Genomic DNA, 23,716 nt, shown 5'->3' on the forward strand with positions numbered 1-23,716 from the left:
GTCTGCTAGTAGCTTTGAATTTTAAACTTTGCTGCTAAAGAATTATGAGCACATCTGTACCTTGCACTAATCTTCACAATATGGTCCCCTTGCTAGTCAATAAACTACACCATCTAGAGGGAACCATGGGCTAAATGGGAAGTAAAGACCTGTTATATTCTCAATTCCAATCTGTCTTTGGTATCTGGGGGTCTCAGTATCTGGTTTTTGTTTGTATATATTTGGGGCCAGATACTTGGACCATATTTAACCAGATTCCATCTTTACTACAATTTAAGTGTGTGTAAGGGGCAGTCAACCTGTATTACTAAATGATACCTACAAACATAAAGAATAGTACAAGCTATAATAAAGCTGGTTGCTATATCACTAAAAATATTTCAGAGGCCATATTAGATTCCCACCTTACCCCTAACTCTTCTACATAACATCTTAATTGATGAGCTTACGTCCAATGGGAAACCACTGAAAAGAGTGGAAGGGAACCCGAGCCAAAAGTAAACTCTCATCAACAAGGCCTAGCGATGAGCACACCTCCTCATGCCAGCAGAGGTGGCTTGTTCAGGAGCTAACAGATCATCAGGCAATTGGTTATATTTTATGAGGCTTAACAAGGATGCAAAGACATACAGAAAGGGGTAGTGCATGTACAAAGCTCCTCCTCCTCTCTTGTGAATCTGGACAATTTTGTCCAGTTCTTAATTCTGCTTTTAATTTGTTTGTCATTCCTATTCCTTGAGGTTTGCAAATATTGTTCTAAATGCATCTAAGTTACACGTCACCTTGCCAAGGGATAGTATCTCTCATAGTAAACAAATAGCAAGGTTAGACTAAGAGTCTGAAGGTTTGATGTGCAAGTGCACCCACGGTAAAGCCAAAGCAGATCAAAGGCACAGAACGAACGTACTAGATCAGCGTCTCTCAACCCATGGGTTGCAAACTAAAAGTGAGTCGCAAGAATATATGAAAGGGTCATGATCAAACTTTAAAAATGGATTCTTCTTTAAAGGAGAAAAACATGGGAAACCATGGCTTTTTCCTTGCAAGCTGGGACTGCTTGGGGCCCCACGTACTGGGGGGACTGGGGGCTGGGGCAGGAGCAATGAAGGGTACTGGATCAGGACTGGCCATCTATGTTTGCAAATGGGTCCTGGTACAAAAAAGGTTGAGAGCCACTGGACTAGATGAAGGCACGATCTACTTAAAAGGAAGGGATAGAGGAAGCAGTCAGTGGAACAGTAAGAGCAGATCACAGACAAAAAACCTGGCCCAAACAGCCATGCAGCATGAACCCACCCTGTCACTGCAGAGGCAATGCCCCAAGCAGGGCTGTCTGGTTTCAGAGCAGCATTAATCATGGGTCATAGGCTATACAGCCTACAAACTCCCCCCTGCCAAAGCATAGCCCCTCTGCTACCCAACCTCCCCCCACTGCCGCCACTGCATGGGTGAGCATGTACTGTGGCATGACCAGTCCCCAGCCACACGAGATCTCCCGCCCCACCCTGCTGCTGTTGCACAGCCTCCACCATGTCAGCTGTGCAAGCCCACCCCCTGCACTGCCACCACGTGACCCTTCTGCCAGCACTGCTGTGTGGACAGTGCAAGGTCCCCTCTGCTTCCAGGTGTGCCCCCCATGAGCCCTGCTGCCTGCCCCAAAGACCCCAGCCCCCACCACAGGGACAGGAGCAACAGAGTTAGGCAAGAAGCAGAGGGCCATACATTAACCCCTCACCAGCCACCAGCTGCCCAGCCCTGCCCTGAAGCATTGCAGCCACGGCTGCCTGGACTTACTGGTGGCTGGCGGCGATAGCACTGCTGGGCTCCGCGATCATCTCCGCTGCATCCTGTTGGCGGTGTGGACAGCACAGAGACAAGAGCAGCAGGGCCCCCCCGGTTCCACTCGGTTCCTACCTGGGTTTGGGGGGGAAAAAGCAGCTAAGAACCAGAAGCAACCCCGCATCCCCACCACCCAGCAAGGGGGTGGAAAGACATGCCCAGCAGCGGGGAAGGCAAAGGCCTGGCACTTCACAGCCACAAGAGGCAGGAGCGGGGAGCATGCAGTGAGCCCAGCGCCCTTGCAGTGTGGGCATGGGGGGGTTGCCCCTACCCTGAGCGCGCTCCTGGGGGTGCAACGCAAGGAGGCTACACTGCAGGGGCGGGGGGGGGGCTGCAATGCAGTGCAACGCAGTGAAGGAAGACCTCCGCTGCCCCCGCGCGCGACCAGCCTAGGCTGCACAGACCCCGCCCAGAGCCAGAACCCTCCGCGCAGCCAATCCGCTGCCCCGGCCCGCAGTCACGTGCCGCAGCCGGCAGAGGGCAGAGCGCCCCGGAGGGCACGGAACGCGCGGCGCGGGGCGGCGGTGGCCGGTTTCCCGGGGACGCCGCGGGGCTCAGGGCCCGGGCGGGGGACACGGCCCCATTCGGGCGCGGACCGGGATGGCGTGCGGGCCGTTGCGCTGGGCGGCGGCGCTGGTGGCCCGCGGGCTGCGCGCGCACCCCCGGCGCTTCCGGCCTCTGCCGCCCGCCCGCGCCCTCGGCTGCAACGGCGCCGCGCTGAGCTGGAGCCGCTCGGGGGCCGGCGGGGACCTGGGCGGGGACGACGCCGAGGAGGAGCTGGAGGCGCTGCTGGGGCCCGTACTGCTGCCGCTTACCGGCGTGCAGCGCATGTTCGTCGTGCAGCCCAGGGCCGGCGGCCTGAAGCGGCGCCGCGCAGGTGGGGCCCGCCCCAGGGGCGTCGCGTGCCGGCTGCTGGGGCGCCTTTCACAGCTGGGCGAGTGCTGGGCCGGCCCCGGGGCTGCGGCAGGACGAGCAAGGGGTTTCGTTGCTGCACCCCGGGGGGCGCTGGGGGCCCCGCACGTGGCGCTGGTCTTGCTAGGGGTCCTGGCTTTGTTTGATCAGAGAAAACCCCCAACTTCCGGATTAAAAAAAGGAACCTGAAATCCACAGTTTTTCACTATCAAAATTATATATATAGAGAGAAAGCTATCGATCTACTCCGATACACAGATATACATCTATATATTACTGGTGCTTCATTTTGATTAGAGAAAATCCACATTTTTCTGTGATCAAAACTATGTATGTATATCTATATCTAGGGAGAGTAATCTATATAGACATATATCTGTGTATATATCCACACTTTTCCCCGATTCATAAAGAAGCACCAGTAATACACAGATCGAGATGGAGATATATATGTCTGTCTCAGAGAAAACCAGGATCCCTGGTTGTTACTCAATGAAATGAGTCTGTTGGTGCATGACAATTGCTGTCTTCTAGCAGATGTCCACCTCTCATGTATTGGCGTCCCTGCGCATCAAAAGGGCAGCGGGTGCTTTATCTAAAGCTCTGGGAGTATGGGGGGGAGGGTACTTTGATTAGAGTGGCTCTGAGAGCTGCTCTAATTAAAGCACTGCCACAACAAGGATTGGGCCCCTCGCAGCTCCCCCCGCTGTCTGTCCTGAGGACTGGCATGTGTCAGGGGTTGCCTTCCCCTGACTTAGCCCCTACTGCATCTCTGGGATGTTACATTTGTTGAAGTTTGGTAAAGTTAGAACGTGCTGTGAGCATTTTTCAGATTGAGGGTTAATGCCATTTCTTGCCTGTGCAGCTCTGACTTGCCGCTAGAGGCCTGGTGAGTAAGGGTATGGCTAGGAGCCAGGACACCTGGCCTCTAGTCCTGCTCAGGGTGAAGAGAGGGACTGGGAGAGGTGCATCCTGGGATGCTGGAGGACTGCATATTGCTTATTTTATCTCCAGAGAGCATGGAAAAATATCTGAAGTTACCCTAACACAAGCTAGGCAGCATGGCCCAAGGTTAACTCACCTGAAGTGGCATGAGTTAAAAGAGTTTTTAGACATGGATGCTCATGTTTGAAGTGCCCTTAATATGATCTGAGTGTAACGTGTAACTTCCCCCTGAGATATTGTTCAAAAAAGAAGCATGTTCATAATGACTTTTAGGCCCTTATCTTGTAAACTATGCACATGATCAGCTGTGCTCAGGGCTTATCTTTACTGCTGTGTTGGATTGAACTAACACCTCTGTAGGCAGTCTAGCCCAAAGATAAGCGGTCACACCACAAAACTATGCTCACGTTACACAGAGCCTAGCAACACAAAGTAGTTGAATTCGTGTTACTTGAAAATTAGCAATACTCAAATCTCAACCCACGTATTCTGATGATCCAGCTAGCTTGAAGTTAAAGCAACATTTCACTCTATCCGGCAATCAGACTGATTAGTGATGACAAGTCCTTGCTGAATTCATTCATTCAGTGAGATTTGATGTTTGTGTATCCCTCGTAGCTAGGTAACAGACCTTGCAATCTCCCACCTGTTTAGGGTGATAAGAACTTGCTTTTGGGTGACCCTGCTCCAAATCCAAATTTCTGTAGAAGAGTAACAGAAAGCATTAAGATCACGCAGAGGTATTTTACATTTCCACCTTTCCCTGCTTCCCTGCGAATAAAAGTGATGACATTTGTAATAAGTACAGTAACTGCCATCAGATTTTTCAGATACCATCCATGCGTTGCCTCTCGATCAGTTTTAAAAAATGGTCGTTGCAGCCAATTTGGTGAGCAGTGTGTCTTGTTCAGTGCAATTTTAAGCTCTAAGTTTAAGTTGTGGAACTTCCCCCACTTTCTACACCCTGATTTATCTCCTATCTAGGAATTTTATCCTGATAATCAGTCTAAAACATCCCAATTTGTCAGTGTTGTGGCCACAACAAATGTTGCAAACTACTGTGTCGTGTGACTGAGGGGGCATGAGACAGACTTTTTTGGTGATTTTTCAACCATTTCCATGCCATAGTCTCATGTTCCCCCTTGAGGTTTAAAAAAAGGGAAAATGGTCATGACCCCTGCTTACAACCTGCTAAATATTTCGAACTTATTCTCCCACCCAAAAAAATCCCAGTTACCTTGCATTTATAAAGAACATGAAAATTTGAACAAAAGTCAAAGTATTTAAACAGACAAACATTTTTTGAGAAAAATAAAATGTTTTTAAATAGCAAGAACTTCTCTTGCATTTAGGGAAAAATGGATACTAATTTTTTTACAACAGTCTCATTCTATTTCCTTATTTAGAAAACTTAAACCTCAGTTGTATGATCTGATTTGCCAGGATCATCGCTATGACTATATAGAGTCCCATTAAAATGAATGAGATCTGCAAGGGTCAAAAGACTGCCCAAATGAATCAACACAGCACTGATGCCCTGTTTGCTATGTTTTCAGTAAAGCAAGAATGAACTTGGCTGCCTTGTAATACTGCTGTTGTGGATGAACCAGCATAATCAATATCAGTAATAATGTGCCCAGCTCTAGAAATTCTTTAAATATTTTTTCTAAGCATTGAAGAGCTATTCGGGTGTTGTTTTGCTGTCATTCTAAAATGGAGAGGGGGTGGTGACAGTTCCATCATCTGCCTGTGTAGGTCTTTTAGGACACCTATAAACATGCTGGGGGGGTGGCATTTTAATTAGAGAGGCTCCTGAAAATGGCAGTAGGGGCACTTTAACTAAAGCTCAGTGAAAGAGCTTTAGTTAAAGCACCTACACTGCCATTTTGAAGTACGGGGACGCTAACTACACAAGATGCTGCCACACACTGGAGCGTTCTGATTAGAAGGCTCCAGCAGACTCGATGATTAATCAAGACCATGTCAGAGCACATGGTATGTGTCAGAACACATGTAAATAAGTGCCCTTAGGTTCCAGGTACAGTGTTGATACAATATGCAACATAATTTCCTTATTGGTGACAGAATTAAGAGCTCTTATGCCAGTGTAACTTATATCAGCTCTCCAAATGGAATAAGCTGGGAGTTGGCAGCCTCCTGTCTGCAGAGCCATTGAATTCAGTCTGCAGAACAGGGTAGGGGACTTTGCCTCTGCTACACCATGACTAGGCAGCGGGAAGAAGCTGTGGACAGGTCCTAGCTCCAGCCTGGCTTTGACCCAAACTGCAAACAGAAAACACTGCTGACCCCTAAAATAAGCTATACTGGCAAAAGGACCTTTTTTGATAATAAAACTACATCTGAACTAGGACTTTACAGTATAACTGTGCTAGTTAGGGAATGGGGTTTTTTTTCACTCTCTTAACTAACTGTGCCAGTAGAAATTAAGCGTAGACCAGACTTGCATACTTTTCTTGTGTACTTACTGAAATGTGAGAAATTTGTGTGCAAAGGGGGGGGACTGTGTACTATAACCTTTTCTTTTTTTTCCCCATGTGACAGCTGAATTACAGGTAGCAGAAGCTGTTGCTCTTGTAAATACCCTCCATAACTGGACAGTGTTAGATAAAATAATTCTTCCTACAAAAAATCTTGACCAGAAGCTTATTTTTGGCAAAGGAAATTTTCAAATTTTGACAGGTAAGAAAACCAAGGATGTCTTAAAACCACGTGTCAAACAGAGTACAGAAGCAACTTTAGCTAAGATCAGTGCCAATGATGGAGAAGACTACGGGTATAGACAAAGATACACTTGGAGCAACGTCAAATAAAGAACACAGTAATTGTTAGGCTTTAATTTCTGTGCATGAGTGATGACAGGGAGCTAAATCGCCTCAGCTTTGCCCCTGAATGAAGCAGTGGTAAAGCTTAAGCAGTTTTGTTTCGCATGTATCACTACAGGCTCATGTACACCCACTGGTAACATCCAGTAATAACATTTACAGCTGCTGCCCAGTGCCAAGGAGCTCCCGATGTATATTTGTCCATACCCTAAAACTTTACTCCGTGACCTGTTTATAGATGGGCTTCTTAGACACTTATTTCATAGACATTAGGGCTGGAAGGGACCTCGGAACATCATCGAGTCCAGCCCCCTGCCCAAGGGCAGGAAGTCAGCTGGGGTCATAGGATCCCAGCAAATTAAGCATCCAGTTTGCTCTTGAAGGTGTTCAATGTAGGCTCTTGAACCACCTCCGGTGGCAGGCTGTTCCAGACCTTGGGGGCTCGGACAGTAAAGAAATTAATTATTAAAAACATGTAAAATGAATCAGAGGATAGAAATAACCACATCTCTGAGAAAATGTGATATATGCATTTATTTGAAGTAAAATTAAGTAACCAACTTTATGTAGTGATGACAATTTGTATCATTTTTTTGACCCAGGTCAGTAGTGATTAATATTTAGTGATTGTCCGATGAGCTGTATGAAGCAAGTTAATTTTTTAGTGCAGTTCCAAATTTTCACGACATAAAGAAGCATCCCAGTTAGCATGCTTGCTGACAATTGCAGCACATAATACTATTTCTATGCCCATTAAATACATAGGTTTATCATATTTCCTTGCATGCCACGTACCCCCAAATAAGACATGCACCTTCTTTTTTTCTGTTTTATGACTTGTAAAACATATTTCCAGAGTTATGAGTTCTGCTCCATGGAGCATCCAGGAAGTGTGGCATCCCAGGAAACAGTTTGAGTGAGGCAACAGAAGCTTCCTTGTGTGGCAGAAAAGTAGCAAAGTTAGGCTCCAGATCTTTGCAAGGACAGTAGCAAGACTGTTGCTACTTTAGTATAAATAGTTCTTTATATGACTTCTTGTAAATAATAAAGTGTTACTTTCACATTACAAGCCTTATCAAGATACTGCAAACTTCAGGCAGCAGAACATTTGCCCTAAGCCAGCTCAGTTGTTGCTTTAGGCACAAGATACAGTGCTCAGCCAATACATACTGCAAATACCTTAGTGGCTGTGAGAGGTTTAATGCTAGTTTCTGCTTGCTGGAGTTAAGAGATCAGCAACAGCCATCCTGGCAGCCATTACAACATACCGTTTCCCTGCTTCTATGCTAGCAAAGAAAAAATTCAGCTTCCTTACTCAAGACTTGCCTCCCAATTTTGGAGGGCTTGTTTTTCAGAAAAAGGGGCACACGTGTGTGAATAAATACAGAATTCTTCCACCCTTTCAGCTAGTTCCTCTAGAATTTGCTTAAAGAAAATTGTCAGTATAGTACTTGAAAGCATGCACTGCTGCCAGTGAGGCATCTGGTCCAGGAACAAAGAATGTAGTTCTCTTTTGCTTAGTCTAGTGTTCCAGGAGCATAGACTTGCCTTTAAAAAGACAAGTGTATGCACTTGTATGTATACACTTGCCATTAAAAATATATGTAAAGTATCATTAAAATAGTCTGTTTGCATGTGTTTGATATTGACCATTCCAAATTACACCATGCAATTCTCTATTTTAGAAAAGATTAAAAGATTACCCCAAGCAACAGCTGTCTTCTTGAATTTAGAAAGAATATCTACACTGACAAAGGTAAGTAAAATAATATTTAAATGTGTTCTTTAGTTTCCAGAGACTGAATTTGGAATGTAGTGATATAGAGGCCAAATTATGACTCAGAAGCTATACATAATAGCATTCAAAGTCAATTGGACCAAATTTATCCTGCACCCGTTGACTGACTTCATTGGACATTATGTCCTTTTCCTCCATGGTTGAATTTCACTTGTCAACAATCTGATAATCATTTAATCTGGGTTCTGCCACCAACTCTGTTAAATAAAATCCAAAATGAATCTGATCTTTACATATATTTGAATTTGTATGTGCTTCTATTTTTACACTTAAAACGCAAATGTTTTAAAGGGACAATATCTTATTACAGTCTATATTAAAAACACCCTATGCCTGCCTTACTAATGAGCCCTTAGATTATTAAAACCCAAAGAATTTAAAATTTGACTCCATTGTTCACTTTTTGTCTGTGCTTTTATTGTTTGTACTCTAGGACACTCAAAACTATGGGTTTTTGAACCTTTTATGTATTACAGGGATTAGTACTTTTAGAAATGCCTAGATAGACATCCAGATGTTCACATAGAATTTCTAAGTCTCTCACAGAAACCCAGCCTGAGATATCTGTATTCCAGATGTGTGAAGAGAATGCTATTCTTTTACAAACAGGTTTTATATAGATTTTAAAAGATATGGATGGAGCTGGTAAACAAATTTCAAATTCCATTTTTTAACAAAATGTTGAGACAACCTTTCTCTCAACATTTTTTCACATTTTCCAGCCTTTCCCTATTTATGAATGTTTTCTGTTGATTGTAGGTTTTGTAACAACTTCTTGGATGTAATTTAACCCAGCCCTGAGTCTTTAAAGTATTTAAGCATGTCTAATAACTTTAAGTACCTGAGTAGCTCCACTGATTTCAGTGGGATTCCTTTCCTGTTAAACTATCTTCCTGAATTGGGTCTATTATCCTTTTGAATTCATGTAACCAGCCTATGTAAAACTAATAAAAATAAGTTTTTTACTCAGTTCTGGGGTGTTCTTTTCTGCCTTTATAAGATCCCTTCCTCATTCCCACAAAAGCCTATTCTTTCTCCCAAGAGTTAGTAGATGATTTCCTCAATGCATTTTTCAGGAACATGAGTTGTCCTAAAAGCTTGATTCAGAATTCATTGAAGGCAACATTGGGCCTTGGATCAAAAATTTGGGAACAAAGTTGTTGCATCTGAACTTCACTTGCAGTTGGGATTTTACTTCTTGCATGCTCTGGGTCTTAACTAGCCACCTGAACAAGAGCCTGAGGTCCTCTGAACCTAGGGCTTCATTGGCTACAGATACAATTTAATACAATTTAATATTTAAAAAACCTTCAGGTTATCTTATCTTACATTTTTAAAGAAAGAACTGGAAGATGCCTGGGGCGTGAAGGTTTTTGACAGATACACAGTTGTCCTTCATATTTTTCGTTGCAATGCTCGGACTAAGGAAGCAAAACTTCAGATAGCATTGGCTGAAATCCCACTTCTCAGGTACCTCAAGCTGCATAAATCAGGCATTAATTTTCTGATATATTAGTAAAGGCTTTTCTTCACAATAAGTACAATGGTAATGCTCTTCTTTAAGAAAAAATGCTAAGGTTGTTTATTGTCTAATATGCTTTTATGCATTTTGTACCATGACTACTTAGAACACATTAGAATACAGCTTTATTTTAGGCTTTTTACTGTTGACCAGCAAAAACAGAGGGTGTTCATTAGCTGTTCTTACCACACACCTTTCTAATGAAAATTATTAGTTCATCCCCATCAAAGTAACCTACCAGGGACATTGGCAGCAAGTTTATTGATTGAACAATATATGGCACATCTTTTAACAGACAGTCAAGGATAATAAACCAGTATCAAATACTGGTTGGTTTAACCAAGTAGGATTTAGCCAGGAAGGATGCAAGACATTTATTCTCTGCATTGTTTTATTTTTATATATTTTATTTTGTATCTTGCAATTTCTACACATGATGGAAGTCAGCAGGAGTTACATATGTATATGATTTGCCCCTTAAATTTCAGCTAAGTCCACTTTTCTGCTATTGTTATTTGCTACCCGTGGGTTTTTTTGGTTAAGAGCCATTGGTTGAGAGGTAGGACATCTGGATTGCACCCCCAACAATTAGCTTGGGGCAAGTTGCTTATTTTCTCTGTGCCCCAATTTCCCCATCTGTAATATTTAGGCTTTACAGCATACCCATGTTTGCAAGGTGATGTTAATTTTCCTTTAATTAAAAGCCAACTGTACTAATATAAAGGTTATTCTTATTCCACTGCCAGATCAAATTTGAAAACTGAGGTATCTCATTTAGATCAGCAAAGAGGTGGATCAAGATACATCATGGGTTCAGGTAAAGTGTAAATACTTATGTTAATTACAGGATAGCTATAATCTATAACCTTTAGAAACTTGTGTTTGTCGTGGACAAAGAAACTGAGCCAGGAACCTCACAATAAGCAAATCTGAGACTCCTGGTAAGGTTTTCTGAAAGAATTAAAGTTTATAGCCCTAGTAAAGTCCCAGTTTATACTAAACAATCAAGTTGCCATGTGCCAAGACTGAGTTATTTTTAATTAATATTTTAAAGCACATGAGGGAATGGTAGCTGCCCTTCAAAGTAATAAGCAGCCCAAATGACTGTAAGTTAGTTGTTACGATTTTAACAGTCAGCTGTAACTTTATCTTGTTTCTGTCTTAATTGAGCAACTGAATCCATGTATTCTTGGGAAAGCTTCAAATCCATATTATTAACTGTCATTGCCTGAGTAGTTCTACAATGCAATTTATTTGCTTCATTTCTGTTTTGGTTGCTCAATCACTGGCTAATTTGTATTTTTCAGGTGAGACTTTCTTGGAGACTCAGACTCGTCTCTTGAGAGAGAGAGAATTAAAAATTAGGAATGCCTTGGAGAATTTAAGAAGAAAAAGATCTATACTCAGAACTCAGCGTCAAAAGCGTGAGTTCCCAGTGATCTCAGTAATGGGCTACACTAATTGTGGTAAGAAGAAATTCTTGGAATTATTACACAAAAGTAATTTACATTTGTAATATTAATTAGAAGCTTTTCAGCATGGTATGGGCTTTATATTTTATTCGACTTCATTGTTTAATGAATAGTAGCAAAAAAAATTGTTAAAAAGATGAATAACGCTCGCTGTTTGTTTGTGAGACCTTTTGCATTGTTACAGCCATGTTTTGCTCTGGATAAATTCCTAGCTTCTAGTCCTGGCAATTGGTGGTCTGCAAACACTACTAAAGGATGTTAGGTTTCTCGACACATGTTCTTATCACTGGTCAAAAGAAAAAGAGAAATTATACATTTCGAACCTCTGTGCAGGAAAATAGCCTTGTGATTGATGCACGGAACTTCAGGTCTGGAGGGCTGAATTCTGCTCCTGGCAATGCCCTGGAAATGTGTGAAATAGGTACTTCCCTACAGGGCTGCTGTAGGATTTGATTTATGTATAGTGTTTTGAGAGTTGGAAACAAGAGGTGCAGAGCAGTGGCTTCTCTTCATAGAATGTTTGTGCTCTACTTTCTAAGTACAAAGGAGACTTTATCAACTTTAATTTGTTTCTTGAGATAGTATCTTCGGGTATTTCCAGACTAAATTATTTTCAGGCCCTTGTATTTCTGTCCCTCTTCAACATCTTCATAAAGAAAGACTCAAATGTTAAACAGATACTCTATTTTACCACTTTGGTAATACAAAATCCAATATGTTTCTCTAACCAATTAAAGTCTAAGATTAATGCAGAGTTATAATTTAGAAAAAGATACCTACTTTGATTATACAAAATCATGCTTCACACATGAATGAAATATCTTGAACTAAAATACATGCCTGGCCATGTCTGCAAATGCTATGAAAATAAATTTTAGAATATTACCAGAGAAAGATTTCTTTATTACAGACTTCACAGCATAAGAGCTATAAAGCACATATATTTTGTGCTCCTAAATACTGTGAGGTTAACTGAGCTTGAGATTCAAATTCTATCTGCACTGTGTCAAAGCAGGATTCTTAATGCTGCCACACCAGTGTCTCAAGGGACATAGGACCATTCCTGCTGTACTCATCAGTCTGCATGCCAATGCAGTCCTTGGCCTCTCAGTTAAAACTACCAACATGAATGCCAAATGCGCTATTACATCTCATTCCAAATCACAAAAACAGACTCAGTTTTAACTTTATAATTTTATGTAGACCAGCAGTTGGTAATGACTAATAGTCACTGCCAATATCTTCTTGGTTTAAGATAGTGATCTAAAGGTAATGTATCACATTACTCAAACACTTGAACTCAGTATTTTACTCTTATTTGGAGCAGACTGTTATAACTATTAATTTAATTCTCATTTCTGTTAGGGAAAACCACATTGATCAAGGCATTGACTGGAGATGCAGGACTGCAACCTCAAGATCAGCTGTTTGCCACTCTTGATATTACAGCTCATGCTGGCTACCTACCCTCACACCTAGCAGTTATTTATGTTGACACTATTGGGTTTCTCTCTGATCTGCCTCATGACCTCATTGGGTCCTTTTCAGCCACTTTAGAAGAGGTGGCTCACTCAGTAAGTAACTGATTGTAAAATCTATCATTGCTTCAACAGTTATGTTTCTGATGATAGTTACTCCTGCAGGAGGGTGTAAGTTAACTGGTACTCTATTCAGAATAGAGCAGTAGTGCTCAACCTATATGGTCTATGCGAGGCCAGCCCAACCCCACACACAGGCCACTTCATCTGGCCAGTGAGACTGGTCTGTAACACTGAAAACTTGGATACTTCATTAATAACTGTATTATGTATTTATATTTTCTAGGATTTAATAGTTCATGTGAGGGATGTTAGTCACCCTGAAACTGTCCAACAGAAAGCAAGCGTTTTGTCTGTCCTGAAGAATCTTAATCTCCCAAGCCATTTACTGGATTCAATTGTAGAAGTTCATAACAAAGTAGATTTGGTAGAACGGTAAGAGGAAAAGTACATTTCTGATACTTACTGCCCTTTCATCTTTCCTAGTGTTAATGTAGCACATGCCATTGTGCAGGTATTTGCAGGCAAGCTAGTTTTCAAGGCCTGAGGTGATCTTCCAGCCTCCTTTTGGTAGCTATTTGATAATGGTTCCTTAATTTTTTCCACATACAAACATTATCTTAAGATAGACTTCTCTTTAGAAATAAAACAAGGTTAGAATTCATTATGATCAGCAGGTAATATGGCAATATAATAAGAGGCCAGAATCTCAAATACACTTAGATACTATGTATGGAACCTACCTAGCCTCCTTTTACCTTTAATAGTCATGACCTACATCTGCTGCCAAATTCCTGCTTTTCAATTAAGTTACCTTCATGCACCACATCTTTTGCTGATAGTAGTTATCTTCCAGGTATGAGCCTATTGAACCAAATGCTGTAGCTATTTCTGCTCTTCATGGGTATGGATTACAGGATCTTAAGGAGGAAATTGAGAGGACAGTTTTGATAGCAACAGGGAAGAAGATTCTGACAATTAAGGTCAACTTAACAGGACCTCAACTAAGGTAAACAATTGTGCCTGGCGTATTAAGAAATTTTGAAAGACATGCAAGTATTAGGTAAGAAACTTAGCTTTGTACTCTCCAAGAAGCCTGGTAATTTCTACTGCTTTGGATTTCAGTCAGTGATAAGAATTGTAGACAGGTTTGGAAGCTCTAGTTCAGTGGTTCTCAACCTTTTTTGTGCCAGGACAAACTTATAAACATCAATGGCCAGTCTCAGTCCAGTGTCCCTTACTCCTGATCGGCTGCTCCCACCCCCAGGACCAAGCCCCTCAGCGTGTGGGGCAGTGGATGGGTGTGTCGGGCAGGAGGAGGGGTGCGTGGGGCATGGAGGGCCCCAAGCAGACTGGAATTCTGACAGCCTGCAAGGAAAAAGCCATGGTTTTCCACATTTTTCTCCTTTAAAGAGCCATTTTTAAAATTTGTTTGTGACCCTTTCATATATTCTTGTGACCTACTTTTGGATCAAGACACGTGGGTTGAGAAACGCTGCTCTAGCTGATCTCACAGACCAGATGGTAAGTGACTCCATTAGAAGTCTCAATTCTGTTTCTAAGAAGCTACTCTTTTGTTCTAAAGCATGTAAGAAATGATCAATGTTTAATTTTTACTGCGTATGTCCATAAAAATAACTTATTCAAAAGACTGACCCCTGGAACTAGAGCCAGATCTGAATCTGCCACAAAACAATCCATCTTGAGAGATTTTTATGAAATATTGTCCTCCTCAGAACAGGGAATAGCTTGTTGGGAGAATAAGGTGTTTTCCCTTTGTTAGGCTTGTTTCTTTCAAAGTGTGAAATTATCTAAATTTAAAACATATAATCTATTGTTGGTGTTCATGTTTTTGGAAATGCTGAATACTTACACAAGAGGCTAATTTTATCTTTACAGTTGGCTGTATAAAGAAGCAACAGTTCAAGAAGTGGATGTTATGCCTGATGATGGAACAGCCAGCGTAAAAGTGATAATAAGTGAATCTGTCCTAGGCAAATTCAGAAAAACTTTCCCACAATAATAATATCCTAAAAGATTACTACAACATTGCTGTTTGGAAAAATAATGAATCATGCATCATTAAAAGTATTTGCAATGAATCTAATAAACTGCATGCTCAGATATAATAAAAATGTGTCATTTGATCTTCAGTTTTTGGAATGTGACGCATCTGAATTTGCAGCATGTAAAATGCTGATATTACTTAAGTGCCTGTGCTTAAAAATATTAAAACAAACCTCCAGCCTCTGTCTTTTGCAAACACACAATGAACAGCACCACTGTTAGTTTTAAAATATAAAGAATTCATCACTGCACATTAGAACTGCATAGAACACCTGCTTTAAACTCTGGTCCTCAACGGTCTGTGGACTACTGAAATCAATAAAAACAAGTTGCCAAGTTTCTTAAATCACAATCTAGCTTTAATGTAACAGTTTTAGGAATATTACTGCTGCACTTGACACTTTTATTTCACCGTTAAAAAAAATGTAAACCGTTAAAAAAAATGAAGGGAGAAACAAACGCTTGCCTGTGTTATGAGTAAATTGGGCACTGCTAGTTTCTTTAAGCATTTTGCTTACTGCAAGATCATTACTACACAGGTTTTAATTTACTTATTTATTATAGCAGAAAGTAAGGATCACAGAGCCCTTGGATCTGGTCTGCAGAGCCATGGCTTCTGTGGTATTTGAGCAGCAGCCTCCTTATGCTGCACCTCAGTCAAGCACCTTGGGCTCCAGTGGAAGGGGAAGAAACAGTGCAGCATTCAGGTTTAGAGACCCTCTGACCCCTGCTAGCTTGTTCTGGCCCCCCAGCTGAAAAACATTGCCAACCCCTAATCTACAGTGTAAGCAGGAACTAGACTTTTTTTAACTGCCATTTATAAGCCTCTAAGAAGCTGATGACAAGGAACAGAAACCCATTCTTGAATACTGTATAGTATTACGGAAACTATTCATGGTAAGTGAAATTAAATCTTTATTGCTTATGAATTGATGTCTTGCTATAGCCTGTGCTATTGACTGAATTCAGCTGTAAACATCAGTTGTAATAATTGCAACTGATAAGTTGCAACCATATTCCACAACAGCACTGTCCAAGTACCATGGATAAGGAGCACCAAAGCTTAAATTGTAAATTATTTGTACTATGAAAAGCAACACTACAAAGAACAGCAAGGCAAATAGTGGAATTCACTTCATATACAGAAATGAATAAAGGTTTTATTAGGTAAGGTAATATATAACAGGTTAATGCCATGCAGAAATACATTTTGTGAGTGCAGTACAGAGTGTATGCAAGTTAATCACTGAAAAGTTCTGGTGCACTTTCACAAAACTAAGAAAATATATCACTGCTGTACACAGATGACCAACAGGGAAAGGACTAGGATAGAAAAAATATTAACAGACTAGTAGAATTGTTTTAAAATGCATTTCTACTGACACACTATCTTGGAGGAGGTAGCCTTTCATGTCTGGAAAAAAACGTCCCAGTAGAGTTCGGTGCAAGTAACATTTCTGCACAGAATTGTCTCAACACTCCACCACACACTGGAACTCAGCATTGGTGTATAAAGTGCATCTAAAAAGAGTGAGGTATACTGATAGAACTACACAGGGAAACATGCAGTCCCTGCTGACTCTTCCTGGCTCCAGCCAGTGATATCTGTCCCTCACATTCATGGTCACTTGTATTGCAGATAATTTATCCTACAAACTACAATAAAAATATAATTAATCTTAACATTCACAGGAAAAAAGTGTAAAAGTAAATGGCATAGATAACCCATACTTTTCAATAAGTAGGTTCAGATTAAAGAGTATGAATGAACTAGTTGGATGAATACAAGGGGATAAATCGGTTTTCAGTTTACACAGGCTAAACAAAAAAAAAAAACTCCACAATGAAGATACTGGAGATATATAGCAATGTAAATGAGAATTTAGTCCCCAGTGTGTTATTCAACTGAAGTGCCAAAACTTTTGCCATTATTAAGAAAAATCTTTGTATTTTACTGAAAACTTGTACAATGCCCCATCAGCAAAAGAAGACACTTCAGGTTAAAAGGGTAAAGTTTCTACTAAGGGTCTAGTTGTGATACCTGGAATTCACCTGCAGAACTGGCACAGCTCTAAAATGAGAGCAATATCTAGCCTCTGGAACATTATATATTGCTTTCGGTTCCAGCAGACACTGTTGATGAATAATGTAATAATCACCTTACCAGGTTGTAAGAAAGATGCTAGAAGGATCAGTTCAGCACCTAGCATTGTCATTTCTTCTGATACCAAATTCCAATGTGATTTTGGAAGAAATCACACCAAGATTCTTAACCAGTTTTAGTGAAGCTACAGGTATGATAACAATGTCTTATCCTGTCAAATTTATTTTTAAAATCTAATTGTGTATTCAATGTTCATAAATACTTTTTCACATTTCATTCAATTTGAATGATGAAAACACTATATGGTTTCCCTTTCCAGTGCCAAGTACAAGGCTGTTGATGTTGCAAATACGTGCAAGCAAAAATGTCCGAGCAAACATTTAAATCCATATTAAAAATCCTTAAAAGAAAAAGTGTATGTTGAGTTGTGCCTTTCTGGTAAGACATAAGTGTAGACAAAATGATTACTCAGCCTTTTCAAGGTTAAAAAGTTGAGAAAAACGAGAGATCCTTTGAGTCAATATTGGGACCGTGGCTATGTACTGTTAAGTTTTTTGTTGAGTTCTATCACTGGTGAGTTAAGTTTTTTGTTGAGTTTTATCACATTTTTGACAAAATCATTATCTCCTATGAAATCTGCAGCAATAATGTTAGTACAGTCCTTCTTTGTTCCTGGACACTGTTGCTTTACCCAGACATTCAGGCGTGGAAGGCTTCGGAGAGTCATTGTCTTCAAAGATAAAAATGGATGCAACAGAATGTACCGCAGATCTCCAGTAAGGTTTATCCCTGCAACAAAGAATTTTCCTGAAACAAAAAAATAGTCTCCATTAGATTGGTGTCTGTCATTACTCACTATCGAATGAGTGTTATGACTAGTTTTGTTGTTTAAAATGATTAACAGAAAACCTTAACTCCAGAAAATTTCTGTAGTTTGCCAATAGCTGCAGTAATCTCAACAGAGCAGTTTCTGTTGGAGGTGTGTCATATTAGGCAGATATGGGGCTACTGAAACCACTTAACTTAGCTCAGGCCCCTATCTTTGTATGTATTCACTTAGGTTACTTATCCTGAGAGGGGAGTGTTCATTCCTGGCTAGATACTACATCAATATGACATTTTCAGGAAGATTCAGAAATCTGGTTACAGGTAATCAGCCAATGTCTCCATAATAACAGTTGCCTCAATGGCTAAAGGCTAGCAAACATTGGCTTCACCGAAGAGTTACTTATAACTATTGATAGTACAAAATTGGCTGAGGGGTCGTATGCAGAGAGTGGTGGTGGATGGGTCATTTTCAACCTGGAGGGAAGTGGGGTCCCCCAGGGCTCGGTCCTTGGGCCCACACTGTTCAATTTCTTTATTAGCGACTTGGACGACGGGGTAAAGAGCAGCCTGTTTAAATTTTCAGACGACACCAAGATTTGGGGTGAGGTGGGCACACTAGAAGGGAAGGACAGATTACAGCAGGACCTGGACAGGTTACAGGGGTGGGCAAATGAAAATAGGATGGGATTCAATACTGACAAGTGCAGGGTGCTGCACTTGGGCAGTAGGAACCAGCAGCATACCTATAGGCTGGGGGACTCCCTTCTCGAAAGCATGGTGGGAGAAAGAGATCTTAGAGTCAATAATGACTCCAAGATGAACATGGGCTGACCGTACCTTGTCCTGCATCCACAGATGCATCACAAGCAGAGCTAAGGAGGTGATCCTCCCCCTCTATGCGGCACTGGTCAGGCCGCAGTAGAGTACTGAGTCCAGTTCTGGGCGCCGCACTTCAGGAGGGATGTGGACAGCATTGAGAGAGTCCAAAAAAGGGCCACTTGCATGATCCGGGGACAGCAAGGCAGACCCTATGAGGAGAGGCTACGGGACCTTAACCTGTTCAGCCTTCGCAAGAGAAGGCTGAGGAGGGGAGCTGGTAGCTGTCTATAAACTCACTAGGGGGGACCAGCAGGGTTTGGGAGAGACCTTGTTCCCCCGAGCGCCTCCCAGAGTAACAAGGAATAACAGCCATAAGTTCCTAGAGAGTAAGTTTAGACTAGACATTAGAAGGCACTACTTCACAGTCAGGGCAGCTAGGATCTGGAACCAACTTCCAAGGGAAGTGGTGCTGGCTCCTACCCTGGGGGTCTTTTAAGAGGAGGCTTTATGTTTACCTAGCTGGGGTCATTTGAGCCCAATTTTCTCTCCTGCCCAGGGCAGGGGGTTGGACTAGAAGATCCACAAGGTCCCTTCCAACCCTACATCTATGAATCTATGAAAATGGCCTATTGTTTCTCCTAGGCTGTATCATTGCAGAGTTCCCCAGATCTGAAGAAGGGCCCAAAGCTTGTCTAATATTGCTACCAACTATGTAGCTAGCCCAATAAAAAAGTATGACCAAACATAGCTTTTCACACATGGACTATCGCAGAAATATCAGCTATTTGCAGATCATCACAGCTACAGCACTACAACCCTACTGTTCCAGAGTTCCACATCGGGTGAAATCCATACTAATGAGTGTGGGAGTTGAGGCATATAATCTGAGTTAATTGTTCTTTAATGGTTAACTACCTCTAACATGGAGGCAATTTCCATGAAAAAGGACACATGTACAAAGTAGACTGCTGCTGTGGGAGGCAAGTTGAACCTTTTAAATCTGAGTTTTTAAATTTTATTCTAAGGGAATGAAGATGAGGGAGTACAGAAATCAGCAGGGAAAAAGAGGATCAGGTGCAAGTGCTCTTGTCCCGTCATTCCCTTGACAATGGTTTGGCTTCCTCTTAATTCGTCATGACCAGATCCTAATGTAGCATAGCGCTGAAGAGGTGGTAGCTGCTCCTGTAACACATCATAATAGAAGGCCACACTGCAAAGTTTTCACTAGGTTTTCCTTTTTTGTATCTTAATAAACTATTTAGGCCCCAGAACCATTTGTTTTAGCAGTGTCCCAGCTAGAGGCTTCTGTTGCTGGTTATAACTGGCTTGCATGCATGTGTGCATCTCTCTGTATCCTGCTTGATAAAACGTTAGCTCTACTCAAATAATAGGTTTTATTTTAGCTTCTGAGCTCAAAGAGCAGCCCCTTCAGCATGGAGAAAAAGAGGCATATGGTTTTACAGTATATGTGGTCACAATTTCAGTTCCCCTCTCTCCATGACATTTGGATATTTATCTTGCTGAGATCCTTTGACCCCAGATGACTTCCTGCCCCTGGGGCAGGGGCTGCACTCAATGATCTCCCAAGGTCCCTTCCAGCCCTAATGTCTATGAAATCTATGAAGGATGTGTGGTTAGCTGGTAGCACTGTCTGCACATACAAGACCAGACTTACAAAATGAAACCAACATCTGATGGGAAGTTGGAGATCAGAGACCTGGTTCTAGGAAAAACAGTTTATAAAGGAAGTTACATCAATTCATCTTTAGCAGCAGTCACAAGGTTTTATCCCTGTCTTAGTTCCCTTCACAGATTTCAAGCTAATGAAACCATTTAATTTTAAATGGGTGATACTTAATTTAATTTTGTGGTTATAAGTTGTACAGAAGAGGAATAGACAGCTAATACATATTTGGAGATACCATGAGTGAAGAAGTTTGTACTGATTGGCATAATATAGGGATTACATTTCCTACATTGGGAATAGACAGTTTGGAATTTCTACTAATTCCTTGTTTCTTAAATAAAATGTGAGTTATACCTGGACGTCCCATCTTTTTCATATGTTCCAAGTACTGGATAAGAGCTTTGGTTGTAGACTTATTTCCCCACCAGTAGGGAATTGCAGGCCACAGTTCAAAGTGTTTCGTTAATTCAGATACCTCATCGTATGAAATGATCACCTGGTATCCTTTGGCCCACATATTCCGTAGTGTTGGAACCACCTGGAAGAAATGAGGCAGTGAGAGCTGTGTGGCTACATCCCAGGTAATTCTTTTGAAATTCAGTTGCTAAGCCATGAACTGTCTCTTAAATAGAAACAAGAATGGTTCAAATGACTTTACGAAACCTGCAGCCCAAGAGAGAACTGGATGAATCCTAGATACTTTTCAATGAAGAGAGTTCTGAGTGCTGGTAAGTTTTAACTACAGAGAGAGAAAGAGGTAGGGGCCTGGATCAAAATACTTGACCAGTTTGATCTGAATGGATAGTTCAAAAGAATTTCAGTTTCACACAAGTACTCCGTGAATGAAAGCAAGTGTCAAAAGATGTCATGAAATGAAACCCATGTCCCCCCTTCACCTTTAAGTATTTGGTGCCACACCATGATCACTACCTAAGGATCACTGTTCTCCTGCCTGTGTTAAAGGAGATGGATGTTGTTCCCAATCAAATTCCTAACTGACTCACAGAACAAATAGTACCACTACACTCACTACAACCTTAATGCTAACCTCCAAGAAGAGACCCAGGATTGAACTGGTAATTCTCTTGTTGCCACCCTTAGGAAGAGTCTTAATAGGTGGAGTCTGAGATACAGTGGGAGAATGATATAGGGAGATGACAACTGTTGCTGCTCATGCTCCACCAGATCTATGGATAAAACCAGCCATCAATCTGAAACCTTTCAAAAGCCAAACATTTCTGAAAATAGAGTGAAGAAGACTGGGGGGGAAAAATCAACCACAAAGGCACACATGAGCACAGCTGCTTATTTTGCAAAGTGAGCAGAAATGGAAACCAAAACCTCTCTCAGTAGATTTCAAACTGTATCAACCCCCAATAAATAACAACTACAAAAACACCTGGGGCAGTTAAAGAAATGTCACCTTTTAATCCAATGTAATATTGTTACAAAATGATTCCTTGCTGTACAGCTGGGGAAAGTTCCAAAAGCAGCAATGCTCATCCCTGTGAACTGCTCCATACTTGATTTCACAGTTACATATTGCATTTTTAGAACAATGCTCTTAGAAAACAGCAGGCTAGATCCAAAAAAAGAATGCAGATACCAAAAGGGGCAGAGGTAGAATTTCAGAACCTAAATTCGAGACTGTGATCCAGAAAACTGCATCTCAACTGGAGATACCGAAACTCATTGGGCATTTTACTTTTTAACTATGGAGTTCCCCAAGCACCTCAACTAGCACTTCTGTGCGTGCCCAGATCTGCCCTAATCTTGACAAGACTTTAGTGTTTAAGTCATGTCTAAACCTGATCATGATTCAGAAACTAGGTGTGTTCTGTATAAGGGAGACAAATCCCCTGAGGGGATCAACCCAACAGAGCATGTCTAACACTCAATGACAGCCTCAGAGATCCTATGAAACGTAGAGCCCCTTAAGGCCTTTCTGTGGACATTTTGGGGTCAGGGGTTCTAATCCCATTTTCTTCCTTTAACTCATTGTAACCTAGGGCAAGCCACTTTCCATATTTCTACAGATGAATGCAAAAACACCCTTCCCTAACTCTTGAAGGATACAAGAGGATTAACCAGTCACTATTTGCAGAGTGCTATGAATATGCCAAGAATTATTAACAAAAATAGACATGAAACCCTGGTACAGAATACCTGACCCAGTTAAATGGAATCCATAGGTACCATGACTGAAGGAGAAAAGTAGTTATGCTCTCTTATTTAACTTTCCCCTCCTCAGCATAGAGATGTGGTCAGGTGATTTCAAACCAGTCTTTCATTGCATTAGATCAATGATAGCCTACTCCTGGCCTGAGTGCCAGAGTGTGGCACTTGAAGGCATTTTGCTTGGCACGCTTGCTTCTGGGTGGATAGGCTACACAGCAACAACAAGGATTTGGCCCCTTTTGGCTCCCTCACCATCCGCCCCTGGCACACCAACATCTTACCAGTTGAAGTTGCAGGTGTTCTTGGCATTCTGCCCAAAAATGTTGCCGACCCCTGCATTAGATCATCGCTACTCAGCAGTCTGCTTCTCCGATGGCTAAAAATTCTCTCTCTGCACTAATCATTCCTATGGGCCAAACATCATTCTATCCCATTGCCTTTTCTAATACTAGTTTTGTTAGCCCAAGAGCTTCACGCCAAACAGCCCTTTGGGGAAACAATAAAACAACGCCACTCAGCTATTCTTCAGGTCTTCAGTTATTCTACTGAGGCCTGAATATTCAGGATCATCTAATTTCCCCAATAATTGTTCTATTTTAACCTTGCTCTTTGAAATGGTAATGTTGAATGGTTACTGCTGCACCTGGTAGCTTCAAAGCCCTAATTCAAATAGTAAACAGGGTCATCATTATCTTGTAGCCTTCATCTCTCAGGAGAACTCCCTCTGTTCCTGCATAACATTCTTTGAAGTGTTAATTGTTTAACTACTGAAAGCTCCTGCACCTTGCAGCTGTAAAAAGAAAAGAAAAAGGGGGGAAAAGAACAAGCCTGAAAATTGTGATTCTTAGAATTCAACCACCAAATAATTTCTGATCATTTAAAATCAAGCCCTTTCTGGAGATCTGGATGGCCCAAGGGAATGGTAGTAAGATAGTTGGTGGATCAAATCCATCCCAAAGTCAGTAGAGAAAGTCACTGCCACTTGAATCAACTGTGTGAAGTCAGTTGTCCCAGTCGATTCACTAGTGGACCCATTACAAAGAACACTGACACTGATTATGGTCTGGTTTCTCTTCAAATTGCATAAATCTTCTTGGCGGTTGTGGCAGAGGTTTCCAGGAGGAGGCGTGTCTAAAGGAGATGCTTGCTGTGGAGCTGCCTAAT

The 23,716-nt window shown here is 41.6% G+C and overlaps 3 protein-coding genes across 11 annotated transcripts in view; 1 reads left to right on the top strand and 2 right to left on the bottom strand.

Moving 5' to 3' along the window:
* The window catches only part of LOC102563066 (cohesin subunit SA-2), a 99,185-nt gene extending 96,947 nt beyond the window's left edge, over positions 1–2,238 (bottom strand). For all 4 annotated transcript variants that reach the window (XM_019485137.2, XM_019485138.2, XM_019485136.2 and 1 more), the window contains exons 1-2: positions 2,111–2,238; positions 1,795–1,914 (exon numbers count right to left, since the gene is read on the bottom strand). In XM_019485137.2, the coding sequence (XP_019340682.1) occupies positions 1,795–1,835 (41 nt within the window). In that variant the 5' untranslated portion in view covers positions 1,836–1,914; positions 2,111–2,238. The remainder of the gene's footprint in view (positions 1–1,794; positions 1,915–2,110) is intronic.
* A 104-nt stretch (positions 2,239–2,342) lies between these two features.
* On the top strand, positions 2,343–15,022 carry GTPBP6 (GTP binding protein 6 (putative)). Of its 5 annotated transcripts, none has more exons than XR_009459156.1 (10): positions 2,343–2,716; positions 6,259–6,396; positions 8,225–8,295; positions 9,677–9,807; positions 10,606–10,676; positions 11,167–11,325; positions 12,697–12,905; positions 13,156–13,304; positions 13,726–14,393; positions 14,769–14,793. XR_009459156.1 is itself a non-coding variant. In XM_006277449.4 (10 exons), the coding sequence occupies exons 1-10, from the start codon at positions 2,440–2,442 to the stop codon at positions 14,890–14,892; spliced, it is 1,482 nt and encodes a 493-aa protein (XP_006277511.2). In that variant the 5' UTR covers positions 2,343–2,439; the 3' UTR covers positions 14,893–15,022. The 5 variants fall into 5 exon arrangements, 4 of the variants coding, with proteins under 4 accessions (XP_006277511.2, XP_059576931.1, XP_059576930.1 ...); XM_006277449.4 differs by having other exon boundaries at positions 13,726–13,878; positions 14,769–15,022; XM_059720948.1 differs by having other exon boundaries at positions 14,346–14,393; positions 14,769–14,857.
* A 1,054-nt stretch (positions 15,023–16,076) lies between these two features.
* The window catches only part of PLCXD1 (phosphatidylinositol specific phospholipase C X domain containing 1), a 34,682-nt gene continuing 27,042 nt past the window's right edge, over positions 16,077–23,716 (bottom strand). For both annotated transcript variants that reach the window (XM_006277450.4, XM_014600462.3), the window contains 2 exons: positions 20,729–20,912; positions 16,077–17,847 (listed from right to left, as the gene is read on the bottom strand). In XM_006277450.4, coding sequence (XP_006277512.1) covers positions 17,576–17,847; positions 20,729–20,912 — 456 coding nt within the window. In that variant the 3' untranslated portion in view covers positions 16,077–17,575. The remainder of the gene's footprint in view (positions 17,848–20,728; positions 20,913–23,716) is intronic.

Source organism: Alligator mississippiensis, chromosome 1 (genome assembly GCF_030867095.1).
Source record: "Alligator mississippiensis isolate rAllMis1 chromosome 1, rAllMis1, whole genome shotgun sequence".
NCBI classification, from domain to species: Eukaryota; Metazoa; Chordata; order Crocodylia; family Alligatoridae; genus Alligator; species Alligator mississippiensis.

Coding starts and splice junctions, on each gene's coding strand:
- GTPBP6 (XM_006277449.4), top strand. CDS start 2,440: ATGGCGTGCGGGCCGTTGCGCTGGGCGGCGGCGCTGGTGGCCCGCGGG. Junction 6,397..8,224: donor AAATTTTCAAATTTTGACAG/GTAAGAAAACCA, acceptor TCTCTATTTTAG/AAAAGATTAAAAGATTACCC. Junction 9,808..10,605: donor GCTGAAATCCCACTTCTCAG/GTACCTCAAGCT, acceptor TTCCACTGCCAG/ATCAAATTTGAAAACTGAGG.